The sequence below is a fragment of the Citrus clementina genome, unplaced genomic scaffold (assembly GCF_000493195.1).
Source record: "Citrus clementina cultivar Clemenules unplaced genomic scaffold, Citrus_clementina_v1.0 scaffold_6, whole genome shotgun sequence".
NCBI classification, from domain to species: domain Eukaryota; kingdom Viridiplantae; phylum Streptophyta; class Magnoliopsida; order Sapindales; family Rutaceae; genus Citrus; species Citrus x clementina.
This window is the reverse complement of record NW_006262139.1, coordinates 19,218,801-19,236,600: the sequence shown is the minus strand read 5'-3', so window position 1 is coordinate 19,236,600 and position 17,800 is coordinate 19,218,801. Positions and strand designations below refer to the sequence as shown.

The following is a 17,800-nucleotide window of genomic DNA, read 5'->3' as shown; positions in this document are numbered from 1 at the left end:
AGGGCTCTCTATAATATTGTTACTTTTGGTAATAAGTCCTGTATCTAAAGCTCGTGAACAGGTCTAGCAAAGTTCCAATCTTTGATTCTCTGAAGAATGAAAATGGAAGAAGAGAAAGTTAAAGCAGCAGAAGAAGAAGAAACATGGAGCAAAGAGACAGTCCCAAAGGTGATTAGAATAGTGAGCACAAGGCTTTCTCAAAGAGACATAATATCTTTGCTTCTCGTTAGTCCATGGCTTCACCGCACCCTTGTCTCTTATCCCTCTCTTTGGCTGGTATCATTTCCTCTGTTTACTCGTGTTTAGCTCTTGTTTCGTAATTTTTTCAACTCTATATTGGTTTTTATGATCTGGGTATCTCTCAGGTTATTGATTTGCGCGAGATGAATAACGCCGGAAATCGACTTGTATCTGCTCTTTCAATCGTATGTCATGAGCAAATCGATGTTAAAAAATTTATGTTTTATATGGGGTGGGGTTTCAGAGAATCGCTAGCAGTAGAATTGCTGCTTATTCTGTAATAATGTAATGTCTATTTAGTTTACATAATTGTAGTGATTCACGGTGAAATTTGTTTGTTTTGTAGCCTAGATATCGTCATGTGAGAGAAATAAACCTTGAGTTTGCGCAAGATATTGAAGATAGACATCTCGAGCTCCTTAAAACCAAGGTGTAGTTTTGTCACTGATAGAGTTGTTTCCATGCCATTTGTTGAATTACTTAAGCAAATGTAATAAGTTTAATTTTCATGAGAGTTTGATAGACTTTGCTTGTGAAAAGCGCAGATCATGTCGATATTGTTGCACATTGCTTTCAGCATGATATTGCTCCAACTTTTGCATTTCTTTCTTTCCTTGCACTAGTATCATAAAGCTATTACAGAGTTGAATTCTTTCATTGAAATGCTGAGAGGTCCTACTTTTGAGCCACTGTTGAAATAAGAGATAGACTTATTCAATTGTAGGCAACACCTGAATTAGTTGCAAGAAAGAGAGGAAACTTGTTGCTGTTTATTAGGCTGCGCTAATCATGCTTGGATATTGTTACTTCTGGGGGCCCCATGTTACATAGTATGTAATTGAAGTGTTTCGCTTATTTGATGGAATTTTTATCATTTGACAGTGTTTGGGTTCTTTACAAGACTTGGAATCTCTGAATCTGAATGGTTGCCAGAAGATCTCAGACAAAGGAATTGAAATCATATCTAGTACTTGTCCTGAACTGAAAGTGTTCTCCATTTATTGGAATGTAAGGTATTCTGAGATTTACTGCTTTAACTATTTTTACAAGTACTTCTATTGTATTTATGGATCTGGACTTCTTACTGATATTGTTGAAATTTGGAATCCAATATGAACTTCAGGGTAACAGATATTGGTATACAACATCTGGTGAAGAACTGCAAACATATTATAGATTTGAACTTAAGCGGCTGTAAGGTACTTGATTGTTGTTCTCGTTGCCATCTTGACTATTGGCTGGTAGGTTAGGTTCAAAAATTGATTTCATCCTGAAGAAATCTGTGAAATGTTTTATCAGTTTTCTCTTTGCTGATGGGTCTTTATTGTACAATTTTTACATACTTCAACTGTTCAGATTAGATAGTGATTATCTTGAAGGATTATCTTTAAATAGATCACTTCTTTGTTACAATGCAGAATTTATTGGACAAAAGTTTGCAATTAATTGCTGACAACTATCAAGAGTTAGAATCATTGAACCTGACTAGGTATGTTCATATGATTTTGTTGGGACTGTTTTATATATGGAGCAACAATATCTTACTTATGTCAGAGTTTATATATCATGGCATAAGATTCTTTCAAGCGGTGCAAATTAACTCATCTAATGGTGGTGATCACTTGGCCTTTGCTTATATCATTGAAACTAAAACCTATAAACATGGAAAAGAAAAACATATCATTGAAACTATTAAGACAGGGCAACAGTTATTATAGTAAATTCCATTATCTGCTCAATTATCTCTATAGCATTTTCCATTTACAATGGCTGAGTGACATGGTCCAATTGATTACTGATGCTGAAGAGTTATAATTTCTTGATTTTGCTAACATCTCATAATCATCTGGTGATTTATAGGTGTGTCAAGCTAACTGATGGTGGCCTGCAGAAGATATTGATTAAGTGCTCCTCTCTTAGGAGTTTAAACCTTTATGCCCTTTCTGGGTATATTATGATGTCTCAATATTTATGTATAATCTTTTCTCTTTCTGTTCGGATCTCTAATCTACTGGACTGGCTGTATTTCTGATCTCCAGCCTCACTGATGAAGCATACAACAAGATCTCTCTTCTAGCCCATCTCAAGTTCTTAGATCTATGTGGTGCCCAGGTAATAAGCTCAGATTCACTGAGCAAGCAGTTTTCCGAAAAGATTTTCCTGCTAAATGTTAATAGTTATAAACGTTTTGATTGTCAGAATCTGTCTGATGAAGGACTTGCTTGCATAGCTAAGTGCAAAAATCTTGTGTCTCTCAATTTAACATGGTAAGAACAATTGCCACATTTCAGTATGAATTTTAAAGTGAAAATCCATGAATTGCTTATAACTCAAAAAAAAAGGTATGTATCGTCTTGGTAGGTGTGTACGTATCACTGATGTAGGGGTGATGGCTATTGCTGAAGGTTGTTCCTCTCTTGAATTTCTAAGGTAATTTCCGAAAATAACAATAAGGTATATTTGCATGTGAAAGCATTTTCATGATTTTTGCGAGTCATGCATTGACTTGAGCAGTCAGCCTGTCACCCTTCTTCTTCACCCTTGAACCTGGAAATATTTATTTACTTATGATTTACCATTAATGTCAAATGATGGCCCCGAATAACAACCTTGGTTTTGGAATGCACCCTTGCCACTACTTTGTGTCAGAACTTTAAGCTGATGCTAATAACATGGGAAAATCAAGCCAAGCATGATGAGTTCATTTAATGCCGAGCACTGATTTTCATTGAAAACCTCGGTAGTCTTGCTATATGGAAATTGAGAGCAATACAGTTGTATTAACTGGAGAATACCTATTAAATGTTTGTCGATTATTCTGAATTCTGAGCTATAAACCACAATCATTTATGAGTAGGTATCAGTTATTTGAAATTTATTTCAGCAAATGCAATAACTGTACTCAGTGGTCTTGAGTCAATCCATCAGGTGATGACTGGAGATCAAATGGTGGATTCTATTGTTATTTGGCTGAATCTATGCTCAGTACAAACTGTAATAATGGTGATGTACCATCTATCTAGATACTGGATTTCTGCCTTATGTGTTGACTGTTGTGGTAGCAGTTTGAATGCAATGATTATAGGCTATTATTGTTTGGTTTTATCTTGATATGTAATCTTAGTAATGTTATGGAAGGAAATGGTGCAGCTTATTTGGAATAGTTGGGGTGACTGATAAGTGCCTGGAAGTCCTTTCAAGATTCTGTTCAAACACGCTTACAACCCTTGATGTAAATGGATGTGTCGGCATTAAGGTATGACTGTTTCTATGAGATTCTGAAAGAGATGAGAAGTCATCCACACCCTCCTGCTACCAGCTCCCTTGCTCTGTCTTGATTGGGCATGTATTCACCCAGAATTATCTGATACACTATATTAGTGATTTGATTAGTTCACATTGAAATCAGCATATTTTTGCTTTATCATGTATTTTCTTTTTATCCTATTATACAATTGGCCTTGTTTGATGTAGTTGTCGGATATGAATATTATTTGCCATTTTTTTAACTAAACATATCATACTCTCTGTAGCGGCGGAGCCGAGATGAACTGCTGCAGTTGTTCCCACATCTAATGTGCTTCAAAGTGCACAGCTAAGGCAGTCTATGGAAGTTTTTGAAATTATCACATCAAGATGTATTCCCTGTTGACGCTTCCATTTCTTTACGTTGGCAAACAACCACCATCTTAAAGACCACAAACCAACATGTCATTTTGAACATTGTACACTGATGCACGTATGTAAATCATTTGCGAGAGCATAAGATCTTGCATCAGAGCGTGTGTATTACGTCAAAAGACAATATGATTGATTTATTGTACCATTAGTTATCATGTTAAGAGTTGATTCTCTGCTATACGTTTGAAGAAATTGTCCCAGCCACTGGATAATTCATATTACATGACAGTGACCAAAATGGGAATTAAGAGTCTGTTTTGATGTTGCTTTCGTTTGATCGTGAAGTCTTCTCTGGAGTTTGGAGTTCTCTTGATTTATTTGTCATCCAATTCGTGAATTGCTTAACTAGAGAGAGTGAATGATGATTCTAGTAGTTAATTAGTAAAGCATTGATAAGAATTATACATTCACTGAAGACATGGAGGGCACATGCTATAACACATAATACGTGACGTTCGTCTGGAATTATAAGGCATGCGATTCTTCCCTCTGACAAATCCTAGAGACTGATAACAAGCCGCAGGGAAACCGCACATACCATTCCTAGCCATCTCCTTCATTTGACAGTATTATTTGAACTAGATGGAACACCGGTTGTTGAAAATTTAAAAGATTAGTGTGGAAGACAGATAAGCTTTACATTTCTACTGGTGGAATGGAAAACTAGCAAAAAATGGGCACTTCTTGCCTTGGTACAAGGATCAGAAGAAACATTACCTGTAACAGTAGTACTATTATTACCACCAGAGTTTGCAGCAAGTTGCTCGAGGACCTGTGCATCCGTTGGGTTTGAAGGCGGGTTTAGAAGAGCTGCATCGATAAATAACCAGTAAGGAAATTTTAAGCAAAAGCTGTCTGCACATTATGAATTGTAATAATGCATTGCCTTTTCCATATAAAGATTTTAATATGTTGGAATGGTACCAGGGCAATCAGAAACTTTAGCCGGAGCATGGCGAACAGACGGGAGGCTCAATGCCAGGGTGGCATTCATCTTGAAGCCGTGTCTGGGATCATTTCGATCCTTAACCAGCTAGCACAGGCATTTTCTGGTCTTGCTGCCTTCTTTTGTTATATTGGAGCAGCATGTTGGAGTAGGAGATTTGGCCTTCCCGCCAACAAAAGGCAAACATGCTGAGAAATCAGCCAATTGGTCACCACATTCTTTCCTGCCTTGGTTGAAATCTGAGCTTACAAAACCAGCAGAAGTGACGATAAATACAGTGAACAAGACTTTTGTATTGACATGTACTGTGCTGGCTACCTTCTCCATGATATGAAGTTATTTTTAAGTTATACACTGAGCTAGGTGACGGAATTTAAGCTTTCTCCAATTCTGGGTTGATAAGATTATTGATCATCACAAGTTAGAACACGTTAGATAATTTACCCATGGGAGTTTAAAAATATTGAGGATGGTACTACGAACCAATAATTGAAGAAAAATTAGTTGTTTATATATTTGTTAAGATGAAAGGGCAACCCAGCACTCAAGCCACAAGCGATTTGCCTTGGTAACGTTATTCATATACAAAAAGCAATTTGCCAAGCGACTTTCTGATGTTCATTGCCAACATTTACATTGCACTGCCCTTTGAGAATCAATTTCATGTACCTGCCGCAAAACCCTTTAAGAACCGACAAGTCGATTAAGCCCAAGTAACGGCACAGTGTTTTCACTAAATCGTTAATTCTCTATTGTTGTTCAATTAGCACTTTGGCTGCATAGAAAGCTATAAACTTGACAAAGAAAATTAATCTTATTTGTTTCAGCAACCAGAGCAAAATGCATTTTTAACTAAAATCCAAGGAAACATGGAACCCAATATAAAATGGAGGGCATACAATAGCATGCTGCTAGCAACTTGCTTTTGTAGGTGATTTAACGTACATGATGATGATGGTGGCGACAACTAATTAAACTGCTGCATTGGCTGACATTTCTATAGGCAACTTTAAAAAGAGAGAAATAAAAAGGGTAGGCAATTGAATAAAATTGATCATCTTTTTCTATGAGACAAAAGGTGACATAATACAGAAGCAGATCAATGCTGGAATCCCATAAGGAGATAACCAGGAAAGAACACGGAGAGCATGATCTACCATTCTTACAATGACTTATCTATCAACGGCTTCTCTGGCCAATTTCCTCGGGCATGTTCGAACCTGAAGCACAAGCAATGCATTGGGTTAACAGAAGCTAACAGCAATAGAAAAAAAATTAGCCACATGCAAGACCTTCCATGCATACAAATGAGTCAAGCAGGAAAACTCCAAGAGTCTGATAAACTAGAAGAAATGATTCCACACCCTGCAGCATCAGCGTCTAGCTCTAGGCTTGCAGCGGAATTCAGCTAAAAGTGCTATATGATCAGAGGACCACTCTGGAGAAGGAAGGGCTGTGTCTTTCCTCAAGCTATCCTCATCCAAGAGTTCCAACAAGGATTCAACGCTTAAAGAATCCGCTGGAAGCACAAGTTAAAGAAGTTCATAAGCAACCAAAATGTATATCTCTAACTACTAAGCATTAGACAATTAATCACAGAGAACAAGGAGGATGGATTTTTTTTTTCTCAATTGTTTAAAAAGAAAAAAATGCAAATGGATGGTACAGGTTGTTACAGGGCTCACCTGTGTAAAATATGTAATCTAGGGTACCAATAAAATCTCTTGTGCAATGTGTAAATAACGGTTCATTGGTAGTAGGGTCCATTCTCCTCCTCTGATGCTCCATGCCGAGACCAACTCCAATTCTTGCGAAGGATGAGTAAGCACTAACCTGAGTCACAACCAGCACAGTCAATAACCAACACTCCTTTTTCTCATTTTTACTTCTCTTTTTAACAATCTTTTTCTCCCATAATATCAGAAAAACACCATCAAGAGAAAGCAATATAAACCCAACCTCTTAAAGTTATCCAATCATTTCACTATAAGAAGTTAAATTACCAATGGAAGTTGATGTGTCAACTTAGTGTGAGGACGCAAGATCGTAAGAGGATCTACAGCCAAATCTGGATGCACTGGCTCTACCTTCCCCATGGCAAGAAGTGCATGAGGAGCACTGCAAGAAAGATGAGAAGCACTTATAGCTAAGCGACAAAACCATACCAACTAAACCGAGTCTCCAACATGAGCTACTATCTCAGAAGAAAAGACAGACCTTCCAGGAACAGAATTGAAATCCCCACACACCAGCATTGGAATGTCAGCACTAGCAGCTATTTTCTCCAATCCTTTTAAGAGCGTATGAACCTAATTTGACAAATTAATCATCTAAATAATTGAAACAAATATATAGTTGAATATAGAAGACAGTAAAATAATCAGAACCTGCCACAGCTTAACATCCTTCAGCTCTTGGTGGACGTTTACATGTGTATTTGCCTGTACTCCCAAAAAAAAAAAGAAAAACAATGAGGTTAAAAGTGATCAGTCTGGCACATAATTCCTCTTGTTTAAAGACCACCATGGTCTTGAAAACATCCTTACTACCCTCACTAATAATCAGAATGAAAACTCTTACCACACAGAGAAGCTGCCTCTTCCCAGGTGTATCAGCACCCTGGTTACTAAATTTTGCTTCCAAAACCACTATTAATGCAACATTATCCTATGCACATAAAGAATTATGAGGAAAGCAAGGCATAAGATGGGAACTCTGGGCAGGCACTGCCCCAAAATAACATTACAAAATAACGGGTTATCAAGGTACCTTAACTAATCGATTCAAAGCATTCTTCTTCTGGGCACTTGGAAGTATAGCATCAGTCAAAGACTGAGCAGCCTTATTAAATTCAACCTGCATACAAGCTTGAGAATCTTCAGCATGAAATAAAACTAAAATAGAACCATGTTGAATATGCAAAAAGCTTCCAAACCTCATATTTTTTGACATGTGAAAATCTATCTCTACGGAAAAATGTTGCACAGCCATCGATTGTATGGGGGTTTCCATTGTAAACCTGCAATGACCAACATGAATTAGTAAACACAGTAAGAAAGAGAGAGAGAGGAGAAGAATAAGAAGCTGATGTCTTTGTGTAACTCTTTTTCTTTAACCACCTCATTTGTTTTTCTCTTATAGAGAGCTTGATAGCCATGTTTGTCGAGCTCAGGGGCAAAAAATTCCTCAAAGTGATCATTTTGAACCTGAAAGTGTTAGTGAAAAGCACATTCAGCCTCAAACCACTTTGCAGATTAACCAAAGGCCAACAATGTTCTTTCTTAACTATGGTGAATAAACTGATGCATCCCAGATCTTGTTATTTTCGTCTTCCTCTTCATTTTACCTTTCTTCAATTAACCTCATCTATTCCTATTCAGATGCCATTGATACCAAAGAAACCTTCTCCCTTGATCATTGAAAGGAAGCAACGAATACCGATTTCTTTATTTACCCTCATGGAATCTTTAAATAACAACTTAGTCTAGCATGCAAATGGAGATAAAAGATCCAGTCTAGCATGCAAATGGAGATAAAAGATCCCAGTTACCTAAGACTCCAATTACATAAAGAGGTTGGAAACAAAAGCAAAGAAAATTATAAATCATAAGTTATGCTTGAATAAAGAGATAAGTAACCTCCAAAGAAATAAAAGCAGTGATAAATCTGACCTGCAAAGTCTCAGAACTTGCTAGAATTGCTGCAGAAAGTTAATCAAGTATACAACAAAATAAAAGCATGCTTATATTTACCTCCTGAAGACAAACTATATCAGCACGGTAGCCAATAATTTCCCGCAACAAATTCTGTCTGCGATATGCCCACGATAGAGCCCATGAAGGGCAGTAACTATATGATTCACTTGTTGCGTACACATCAGACAAAATATTGTATGAGAGCACAGAAAAAGTTCCAGTGCTTGAAATACGGCCATCAGAATCGATATGCCCCATCATGTTCATGTCAGATCCATTGACCGGGAACAAGCGACGAGGACTAGGAGAAGGGGCAGGAATGACTCGGGAAGTCAACAGAGTGTTGGGATGCCCCACGGGGAGTTTGGTTTCTGCATCTACTACGACACACTCAAACTTCAGGACATGGCCAATATCATCGGCTGATGGAGTGTATGTTTTTGATCGTCCAACTTCAAACCAAGTTTCACCTCCGCTCCGCGTAACTGCAGCAGGATATAAAGGTGTTGAACCATTCGTCAGGCTAGAATTTGAGGCAGAACCAGATAAACTAGCATTGATAACTCCAGATCCAGTGCTATTGAAACGGCCAAATAACTCCTCCTCTTCATTCCCATTCTCATTTACAGCACTTGCAGCACGATCGTGAAGAACACGATGATGCTGCCATGCATCAGAGAAGCACTTTGGTGAGCAATGGTAACTTTTGGCAACAGGTATTTTAGCCTTAACACAACCTAGACACTGCAGAGTGGCTTGCTCAGAAGGATGTACGCTACATACAGCAACTTTTCTATCACTTTGTATACGATACCTGCAAAATAAACCAAAGAGTAAGAGAGTAAGCATAAAAGGGCCAGGTAATGCAGTCTACGCACTAACTTCCTGATTACTCAGTAATAAATATACAGATGCCAAAATGGAACAAGACAATCATTAGGCAATAAATGAAATTTTCCAAATCTAATGATGCTATATCGTACGCCTTAAAACGATCTGGTGTATATTCTATTAACTTTAGTCATTAAGTCCGGGGAGAATAATTGTCAACTTTAAATAAAATGCTAGAGAAGACATTAAAAGGTAACCCTATAACTACGCTCCAGTATCTTGCCAAAAAATTGAAACTTGCAAATTTCCTAGCAGCAAGTAACGACACAACATAGTCATTTTTGCACATTATTACCAATAACTTCCAAACTTCTATATAAGGACACAATGTAAAACCACCGATACAAAATTACTGAATCTGATTTTTCATTGGTATCGATTAATTATTTATGTATTCATAATACAATGAGATCTTCAAATTCCAAATCCATTTTTACACAGTTACCATTCCTATGCTATCCCTACAAGATATGGGACAATTACTCCTGCTTTTTTACCACTAAGTGAGTCGTAAAACTGGAGTTTCATTTTTTATTTCCTTAGATTATCAGCAAATTCAATTTGTGAAGATAAAGGCGAATATCGCTGTCTCAACAACTAAAAAATAAAAAAACGCACTACCTAGTTCGAATCAAGACCTGGAAAATCTAATAATACAAGCAGAGAGACCCCAAAGCAAGTTCATGTGAATAGTTCACGCAGTCCCATAGTTGTCATGTACGTTTTAATTGACATGTATCAACAATACCAATATGTGGCAACGATAGAGATATGTTGGCAAAACCCGTATCCCTCAACGTGTCATCACATTGACAATGTCTTCAACTTCCCGCATGATTATCCAAAAATCACTGAAATCTACTATATCCCTTTCCCAAGCTCTTTTGCAAGATTTGGAATCAAACCTAATGCTTAAAGATGCTTTCATCGGCTTCTAAGGTGGAAACCTCAATTCAATCTCTACTAGGTAATGCGTTTTCATTTTTCCATAGAATGTTTTTAGATTACAAAGAATTTTATAATATAAGATATTACACACTTCTAGAGCAAGAGCAGAATAAAGATGAATATTTAGTTTAAGCATATTCCATTCTAATTTCATAGTTTCCACACGTCTGTACAGGGTCTTACGTATGTCTGACGTTGTTTCAAAGTTAGGAAGTGGGCTGAGTAGCATAACAAGTCTTAACAGAAATTGATAGGCACTAGCACCATAAATGATTTTTAAACCATTAAATGTGTAGGCACTCATGTGGTTATTATATCAATCTTGACAATAACGTACTTATCACAAAACCAAAACCAACATTACAACCATAATCAAAACAATAGAACCTCATCGTGTGCACAGGACAAAAACCACATGCTAATAAAACAATAATGAGTGAATCCTCAAGGACCATCTTCACGACAAAGTGGTGTCAAACAATCCGCAGCTGACTGCTTGAAAGTTCGAGTTCTCATTCAGAGAAAGAACAGGATAAAAAATGACAAAGGAATTAATAAAATTAATGAAGTTAACCATCACATCTTCTCCACTAAACATGCGTAAAAGGGATATGAATAATTTCCTTGAAAGAACGGATGAGGAAACTCCATTTTCAAAATCAAACGGGGCCAAACAATCTAAATGTCGAGATGGTCATTCATATCCTCGTCTTTATTTCTCTAGTTCTTTTTAATTTCCATTAGCATTTTTATCAAAAAAATGATCCACCTCTATCTTGTCCAATGGCACCCAGTCTCTCATTGACCCCAATTTCAATAATATGTTTTCATTCCATTTTAGATGCCATCTTTTGTGCCAAGGAGCAAAATAGATTTATCATTAAATTGTTCCCTCATTGCCATGTAAGAGACTCCATAGGCGTCGAAATTTGAAACATACATCATGGGATTCTAAAAGAACACTTCATACCTAATTTCCAAATTCATAAACTCCTTCAGAAGATAAGGGTTTCGAGTCTGTCATAAAGTGTCGTCAAAGCCCAAAAATAATCAAGGAACAATCCCAATGCTGTTTTGGAGCGTTCAGCTCTGACTGCAGAGGGCAAAGTTATACAGCCATCACCATTATCCACACATTTTGCTGAAGGTCCTTCATAAAACTTATTGAAATATAATCTGTAGTCATATTACTGCTTGACTGGATGTTTACAGTTTGTGCTCTCAATAAGGTCTGCCTTTTATCATTTATGTACAATATGTCTCAGGACAGCAAATTGCTCCTTTGCAGAACAGAGACCACATGCATACAGGATAAAAATAGGTATGCAATTTTTCACTACTCATTTACTCTAAAGAGTAATTTTCTTGCGAAAAAGGGGTCTATTCCTAAATTAATATAAGGGGATTCCAATAACAATTTTCATGATAAATAAGAAATTTATATATTCAAAGAAGCCTGCTCATAATAACTTGGACATGCAAGCAAAGTTTAAAGGTTACAAATGATAATTCCACCATTAACACTGCAGACAAAATCCTCAACTGTTCTTCAAAGAAAATATAACTACTATAACGGATAGCACTACATATTGAAATACTGTTTCCTAATACAAGAACTCAGAAAATTCACACATTTCATGAAACCCATCAATCAGAAAATTATCGAACGTAAACACATATAGAGTAAAAAACCATCGATTACAACACACCCTCAAGCATTCATTTTTACTCGTAAACACAAAAAAAAAAATAAATAAATAACATTTTTACTCCAACCCCAACTAACCAAAAAGCAAAAACCAATAAAAACCTAAAAAAATGAATAAACAAAAAAAATCAAAGACTGACTCAATTCACGGGCACTTACCACTTGTATCTCAAGAAATGACCATCAATTGGGGCCGACTCGGGGACATCTTCGGTGGTGACAGCATTATCGGGGCGCCGTAAGAGCACGTACGGCGTGAGTTCACAGCCTACAATAGGAATATCCGACGGAAGGTGCACGCGCAGCACACTCAGCATGCTTCTTTATATGTTTCACTCTTGGCTTTCGTCACCGCTCTGTGATATTATCAAATCCTCTTCCTTCAATCCAACACCAACAGCAACAATACCTCTATCTAGTCTCACAGTCCGATTCCGAACAAGAAGAAGAGAACGATTATTACCGGAGTTGTGGCGGACACGTGGCGGATCCGCCATTTACTTGACCCGATTACCCGCCAGCCTTGACTAACAAAATCAAAACCCTAAAAAATGATCGTATATAGAAATCAGTACGGATCTTTCGTGAATAGTGAAAGAATTGGAAGAGAGAGAGAGAGAGAGAGAGAGAGGTTTAGAGAGAGAAAGAAAGGATCTTTGTAGAGAGAAGAGGGGATCGACAATTAGGGTTTTGCAGAAATGAAATGAAAAATAAAAAAGGGAATTTTGATAATTATAATTATAATTTTGTGATTATATAAATAAAATGATTAAAAAAACAAAAGAGGGGGACTCATTTGTGAATTTCTAGTATGTGTTTCGAAGGTGGGATGGCAATATATGAAGGTAATGGAAATGGTGATGGGTGGTCCGAATTTGGCTGCCCCTCTGAGAAAATCGGGGGGTATTTATGTGATTTAACTACTTGGCTTTTTTCATTACAATCCTCTTCGGCTCTCGCTTTGGCTTCATAATTTAAATGTTCAGATTTGGTTTGTTGGAGGTGTCAGTACCTAATTGGTATTTCTTAACTAATTAGAACAGTTTTTTTTTTCCCTTTTTTTCATTAGGATAAGCTTAAATTTTAAGTTTTTGGATAAGATTATTTTGAGATTATCTTATATACCCTTTCTTTTATTTTTAATATTTGGATATGTTATATGTGTTGAGTTGAGAAATTTAGAGAGGTATTTATGAGATAAAAATTTCAATTTTAAATAAATTCTATTCGAAAGGTTATACCAGATACACTTGATTGATAGCTTTTTAAGTAGGTTTTCAAATGAATTTTGTATATATGTAAAGTTTGTACAATAAAAAAAAAAAGGCTAAATAAGTATTTTTAGAAGAATTCACAAATAAATGTTTTATTAGAAAGGATTAGGATAAATTTTTTTATAAAGGTTAATGTTGATGGTTTGTAGATGAGATAAACAATAAGGATAGTTATCTTACATTTATTGAAAATTCGGTGAAAGTACAAATTTTCTTGAATTGTTACAATGTGAAATAGATACTCTCATCAAATTTGAAAAGTGAGAAATTCTCACTAAACTCAACCTCCATTAATACCTGATAGTTCGACAATCGGTAAACGGTAAAGCACTACGAACATTAAACATATTTATTGTATATATGTATATGTATGTATGTATGTATGTATGTATGTTTCTATGTATGTGAAATTAATGTTTATTTGTTACAATGACTTGATAATAAAATTATGGCAAATATAATATATTCATTTTCAGTTCAATACCAGCCCATTTTTAATTCAACAACACAAGCCTAATTACCACGATCATATTATAAAACATTTTTTAAATATATATATAATTAAAATGAGTTAGTGATTGGTCATGCAAGATCGTGTGAGATTTTATGAATGATTGACTCATCAAACATGATATAAATTATATTTTTAAAATGTATATTGATTTTAGATTTTTATCCTAATATTTTAATTTCTTATTAAGAAAGATAAATTTTGAGTTCATTATCGATAATGATGGAAGAGTTAGGACTTCTTATCCATTTTAGTTTCTTCTTGAAGAGACAAGTCTCTCTCTCTCTTAAATTCAAGTTATTTGTAAAGGAAATGAATTACTAGATCAATTGTCGGCAATTGCTCCATGTGGGCCTCACTTAATTACTGACTGTTGATCAAATGCTTAGCATAAGCTCAACTGAGCATTGAATCTTAATCCATTTGTAAAATAGTTTTACCATTTTATCATTTTTTAACTTATATTGGAAAGCAATAGTTAATCTTTATCTAAATATATTTAAATTTATGACATTTGTAAATTTTAAAAGTAATTTTGTGCACATGCAACAAGATTTTATTAAGTAATCTTCGAGTATTACACTTGAAGGTTAACACAAATTTGTAATCTCAAAATTTCACTTTTTTTTTTTTTAAAGTCAAAATTTCACTGTTTGATTGAAGATTATCGAGCTATTATTATTTTTGATACATTGTAAGTTTGTCTCTTGAATGAATTTTCTTAAATTTTTTTTTGGGGGGGTAAGAAAACTATGGGCATGCATTTGGTTAAGTTTCTTGTATGTTTAGACAATCGAAATGCATATACTAACACAAACCTTTTGCATTATACTATCAGTGTAAAACCAAAAGGATGATTGTCGGTTTCCCCATGCTGAAATTAATATATATAATTTATTCTTTATTATTTTTATAATAACTAATAATTCTCCTGACATTATAATTTTATAATACTATTCTTATTCTTAAATATATTTTTATTCACATTTATTGTAAATTAAACAAAAATTAAAATGTTAAAAATAAGAAATATAAGTTTCAGTGTGAATAGAAAAAGTAATAGTAAGATAATAGGATATTTTTTGCTATTTTTAAACATCTTTCCTTATAATAAATATATAATTTTACATTCTCAATATTAAATAACAAACAAATGACCCATTTACTCTCTCCTTTTGTTCAAACTTTTTTTACAGTAGAGAAATTATTGGTTATTATGAAAACATAAAAGAATATATTAATTTCATAAAAGAGAAACTAACAATCTCTCAAACCAGAATCTATCATATATATTGCTAAATCAAATTGCAAATACTTCATAAGTTTAATTTTTTATTTTTTTGGTTAGAGATGGCCAATTTTTTTTGTCTTTTTTAGTAACCATCTCTTTGTCCTATTATTATTATTATTTTGTATTTTAGGCTTCTCTATTTCTCATATAAGAAGATTTTATTTCTCCAAGCAAATCTTCCATCTTTCAATCATCTTTCCACATGCATTCAATATTCCAAATATAATTTTTCTACTCGATTGTGCCTCGCGCGCCGACACACAGGAAATATGCCGAGATATAATTCCGACGGGTGAATTTTGCAAGAATTTGTGTTTCAAGTTACCCCATGGCGCAGGAGTTTAATTAACAGGCAAGCTCTAATTACGTACAACGACCTCAGTCAGTCATGGATAAATTATTCGAATGAAAATTGCATACTGTATATGTGTCGTCACTGTTACTACAACGCCGCCCACTAAGTTTGATGCATGCAATATAATGTATGTTCATCGAGAGTAACCTAAAAAAATGTCAGTGGGAATTTAATTATCCCACATTCTTGTGTACCCAATCATATATAGTCAATGAATGAAATTAGAAGCATTTCACGATCTAGTTAATTTGATGAGTCAACACATTGGGTAGGCATGCATATTATTAGAACCCTCCCACATACTCAAAACGTTTAACACTTTCTAATTTAATGAGACTTTCTCCCCTGTGAGTAAATGTATGTATATATCACACACAACAACATGAATATGCATTATTAACGTGACATAATTTTGTACAATTTGATCTCATTAATTTACAATGGCTGCAGAGCTTTCTTGCAGCCATGTTTTCCTTGCTATCCTCGTTTTCTCAGCCTGGTTAAAATAGAGATTTTACACTAAAATTATCATATTTTATTTAAAAACTTAGGGATTTTGTAAAAGTCTACGGCCATGGCGCCTTTCGTTTTAGGGTTACCTCCGCTCCCTATATGTTACATGTTGTATATATTATGTAGTAGCATACAATTTATTTACACATTTATAAGCATGTGTATATATATTTATAATGTCGTTGTACATTTATAGTAATTGATAGCTAAAATAATATTTTTAATTTTATTTGTTATTTTGTTATTTCAATATAATTAAGTTGATTGGGTTGGTTGACACCTCCTTCTTTGAACTCTAAAGTAAATGGTCCAAGTCTCTGCAATAACAGTGTAATAAAAAACTTAAAAGTTTACTACTAAATTCTGAAGACATGTTACAAATCCGACTTGATAGTTAATGGAGATAAATTAATCTCATTAACAAGCTCTAAGCAAAGCGCAATGCAACTGCTTCGCAAAAATCAAAGTAGTTCTCTTATGAACACCCGACACCATCGTAAAAACAACCGAAAAAAAAAAAACAAGTAAACAAAAATAAAATCAACAAGTGAAAATAAAAATACAAAAAATGGGAACACCGGAGCGGCAATCCCATACTTGGAAGGAATATAATAATGATTTTGACCACGTGATTATAATCCTTCATTAAAGGAAAAGTAAGAAAGTGCATATTCGCATAATTAATTTTTAATATATTCACGGCGAAAAACAAATCAGAGTTGAATATCTGAATTGTCAAATCCAACTCGTAACATATATTCTTTCCCAAAAAAGGAAAATAAAAAATCATCAGCCTTTACCCTATAAATTAATACCAGCACAGAAGACCCCGGAGCACTCTCAAATAGTAATTCGTATTTCACCAATCAATTTTCAACTTGTAATTAGCGATGGCTAAGCTCTCTTTTAACAACATTTTTGTCTTTCTCCTTATCCTCTCGGGTCTGTGAAAACTATTTCAATCGACACTAACGATCCTGGAATCATGAATTTGTTGTACATTTTATGAATTTAAATTTTTTTTTAAAAAAAATTATTTATAATTTTGTAATATTTTTGCAGCTGCATTGATGGCGGTGCCTCGAGTTGATGCCCAAGTGAAGAGATGCGAAGAGAAATCGAATCCCAACTGCAGCCTTGAAGATTGTCGCGCAAAATGCATCAACAAATACATAAACAAACGGGGCTTCGGCGAGTGCATTGAAAATGGAGCACACACCGGCTATGACTGTTATTGCTTTTGGGACTGTTGATCTTATAATTAATGCTGGCTGGGGCACATACAATGAGTTGGGAATACAAACTTTGCATTAGAATTTTGTACTACTGTTTGATTATATCTCTAAATTTTGTTGGAGTACCAGGCAAAATAAATAAATAAAATAAAATAATTTTCAATATTTTAGTTTGTATTATTGATCAATTCAGTTTTCCCTTTATGGGTTTTTTTTTTTCTCTAATAGCAATAATTTTTATTTTAATCAACCTAGCTAACAGCCTAAATTCTCACTTGGTTGACGTGGTGTATGCTTCGTTGATTCCATATTATTGATTTCAGTAATCTTGATATAATTCCGTTAAAATAAAAATCTTGATAACTAATCTCATGGAATGAAATGAGGGGATAGGGGGGGGGGGGGGGGCAAAAAATTATTAAATAAATTGGGGAAATGATAACCGAAAATGGTTTAAATGAAACCATTAATTAATCTTTTAACTCCTACATTTCCACATTTTTTCATATCTC

At 34.8% G+C, this 17,800-nt stretch overlaps 3 protein-coding genes across 7 annotated transcripts; 1 reads left to right on the top strand and 2 right to left on the bottom strand.

Moving 5' to 3' along the window:
• LOC18038121 (F-box protein At3g58530) lies at positions 1 to 4,113 on the top strand. Of its 4 annotated transcripts, none has more exons than XM_024182668.1 (12): positions 1 to 276; positions 366 to 425; positions 587 to 670; positions 1,123 to 1,253; positions 1,364 to 1,439; positions 1,659 to 1,729; positions 2,101 to 2,187; positions 2,280 to 2,352; positions 2,440 to 2,507; positions 2,602 to 2,670; positions 3,391 to 3,496; positions 3,777 to 4,113. In XM_024182668.1, exons 1-12 carry the CDS (start codon positions 97 to 99, stop codon positions 3,837 to 3,839), a joined length of 1,068 nt encoding a protein of 355 aa, XP_024038436.1. In that variant the 5' UTR covers positions 1 to 96; the 3' UTR covers positions 3,840 to 4,113. The 4 variants fall into 4 exon arrangements, with proteins under 4 accessions (XP_024038436.1, XP_024038435.1, XP_024038438.1 ...); XM_024182667.1 differs by having other exon boundaries at positions 3,774 to 4,113; XM_024182670.1 differs by lacking the exon at positions 3,391 to 3,496.
• Positions 4,114 to 4,410: 297 nt separating this feature from the next.
• LOC18039276 (protein YLS3) lies at positions 4,411 to 5,780 on the bottom strand. The gene is given in 3 exon segments (XM_024182671.1): positions 4,411 to 4,499; positions 4,639 to 4,731; positions 4,846 to 5,780. Coding segments are annotated over 3 exon segments (477 nt in total). The 5' UTR covers positions 5,195 to 5,780; the 3' UTR covers positions 4,411 to 4,464.
• Positions 5,781 to 5,887: 107 nt separating this feature from the next.
• LOC18039275 (carbon catabolite repressor protein 4 homolog 1) lies at positions 5,888 to 13,048 on the bottom strand. 2 transcript variants are annotated; one of them, XR_002904953.1, is made up of 12 exons: positions 12,269 to 13,048; positions 8,620 to 9,376; positions 7,987 to 8,073; positions 7,803 to 7,886; positions 7,637 to 7,723; positions 7,448 to 7,534; positions 7,255 to 7,308; positions 7,085 to 7,176; positions 6,871 to 6,985; positions 6,553 to 6,700; positions 6,173 to 6,386; positions 5,888 to 6,087 (listed from the first exon to the last, which is right to left on the bottom strand). XR_002904953.1 is itself a non-coding variant. In XM_006429865.2 (12 exons), the coding sequence occupies exons 1-11, from the start codon at positions 12,424 to 12,426 to the stop codon at positions 6,241 to 6,243; spliced, it is 1,815 nt and encodes a 604-aa protein (XP_006429928.1). In that variant the 5' UTR covers positions 12,427 to 13,047; the 3' UTR covers positions 5,888 to 6,087; positions 6,232 to 6,240. The 2 variants fall into 2 exon arrangements, 1 of the variants encoding a protein (XP_006429928.1); XM_006429865.2 differs by having other exon boundaries at positions 6,232 to 6,386; positions 12,269 to 13,047.
• Positions 13,049 to 17,800: the final 4,752 nt, after the last annotated feature.

Excerpts from the sequence above, each read along its gene's own strand:
- LOC18038121 (XM_024182667.1), top strand. The coding sequence starts at position 97 with ATGAAAATGGAAGAAGAGAAAGTTAAAGCAGCAGAAGAAGAAGAAACA. Across the intron at positions 1,440-1,658 it reads TGAACTTAAGCGGCTGTAAG|AATTTATTGGACAAAAGTTT; the intron begins GTACTTGATTGT and ends GTTACAATGCAG. Across the intron at positions 2,671-3,390 it reads TCCTCTCTTGAATTTCTAAG|CTTATTTGGAATAGTTGGGG; the intron begins GTAATTTCCGAA and ends GAAATGGTGCAG.
- LOC18039275 (XM_006429865.2), bottom strand. The coding sequence starts at position 12,426 with ATGCTGAGTGTGCTGCGCGTGCACCTTCCGTCGGATATTCCTATTGTA. Across the intron at positions 7,887-7,986 it reads ATAAGAGAAAAACAAATGAG|GTTTACAATGGAAACCCCCA; the intron begins GTGGTTAAAGAA and ends TGGTCATTGCAG. Across the intron at positions 6,986-7,084 it reads TTCAATTCTGTTCCTGGAAG|TGCTCCTCATGCACTTCTTG; the intron begins GTCTGTCTTTTC and ends TCTTTCTTGCAG.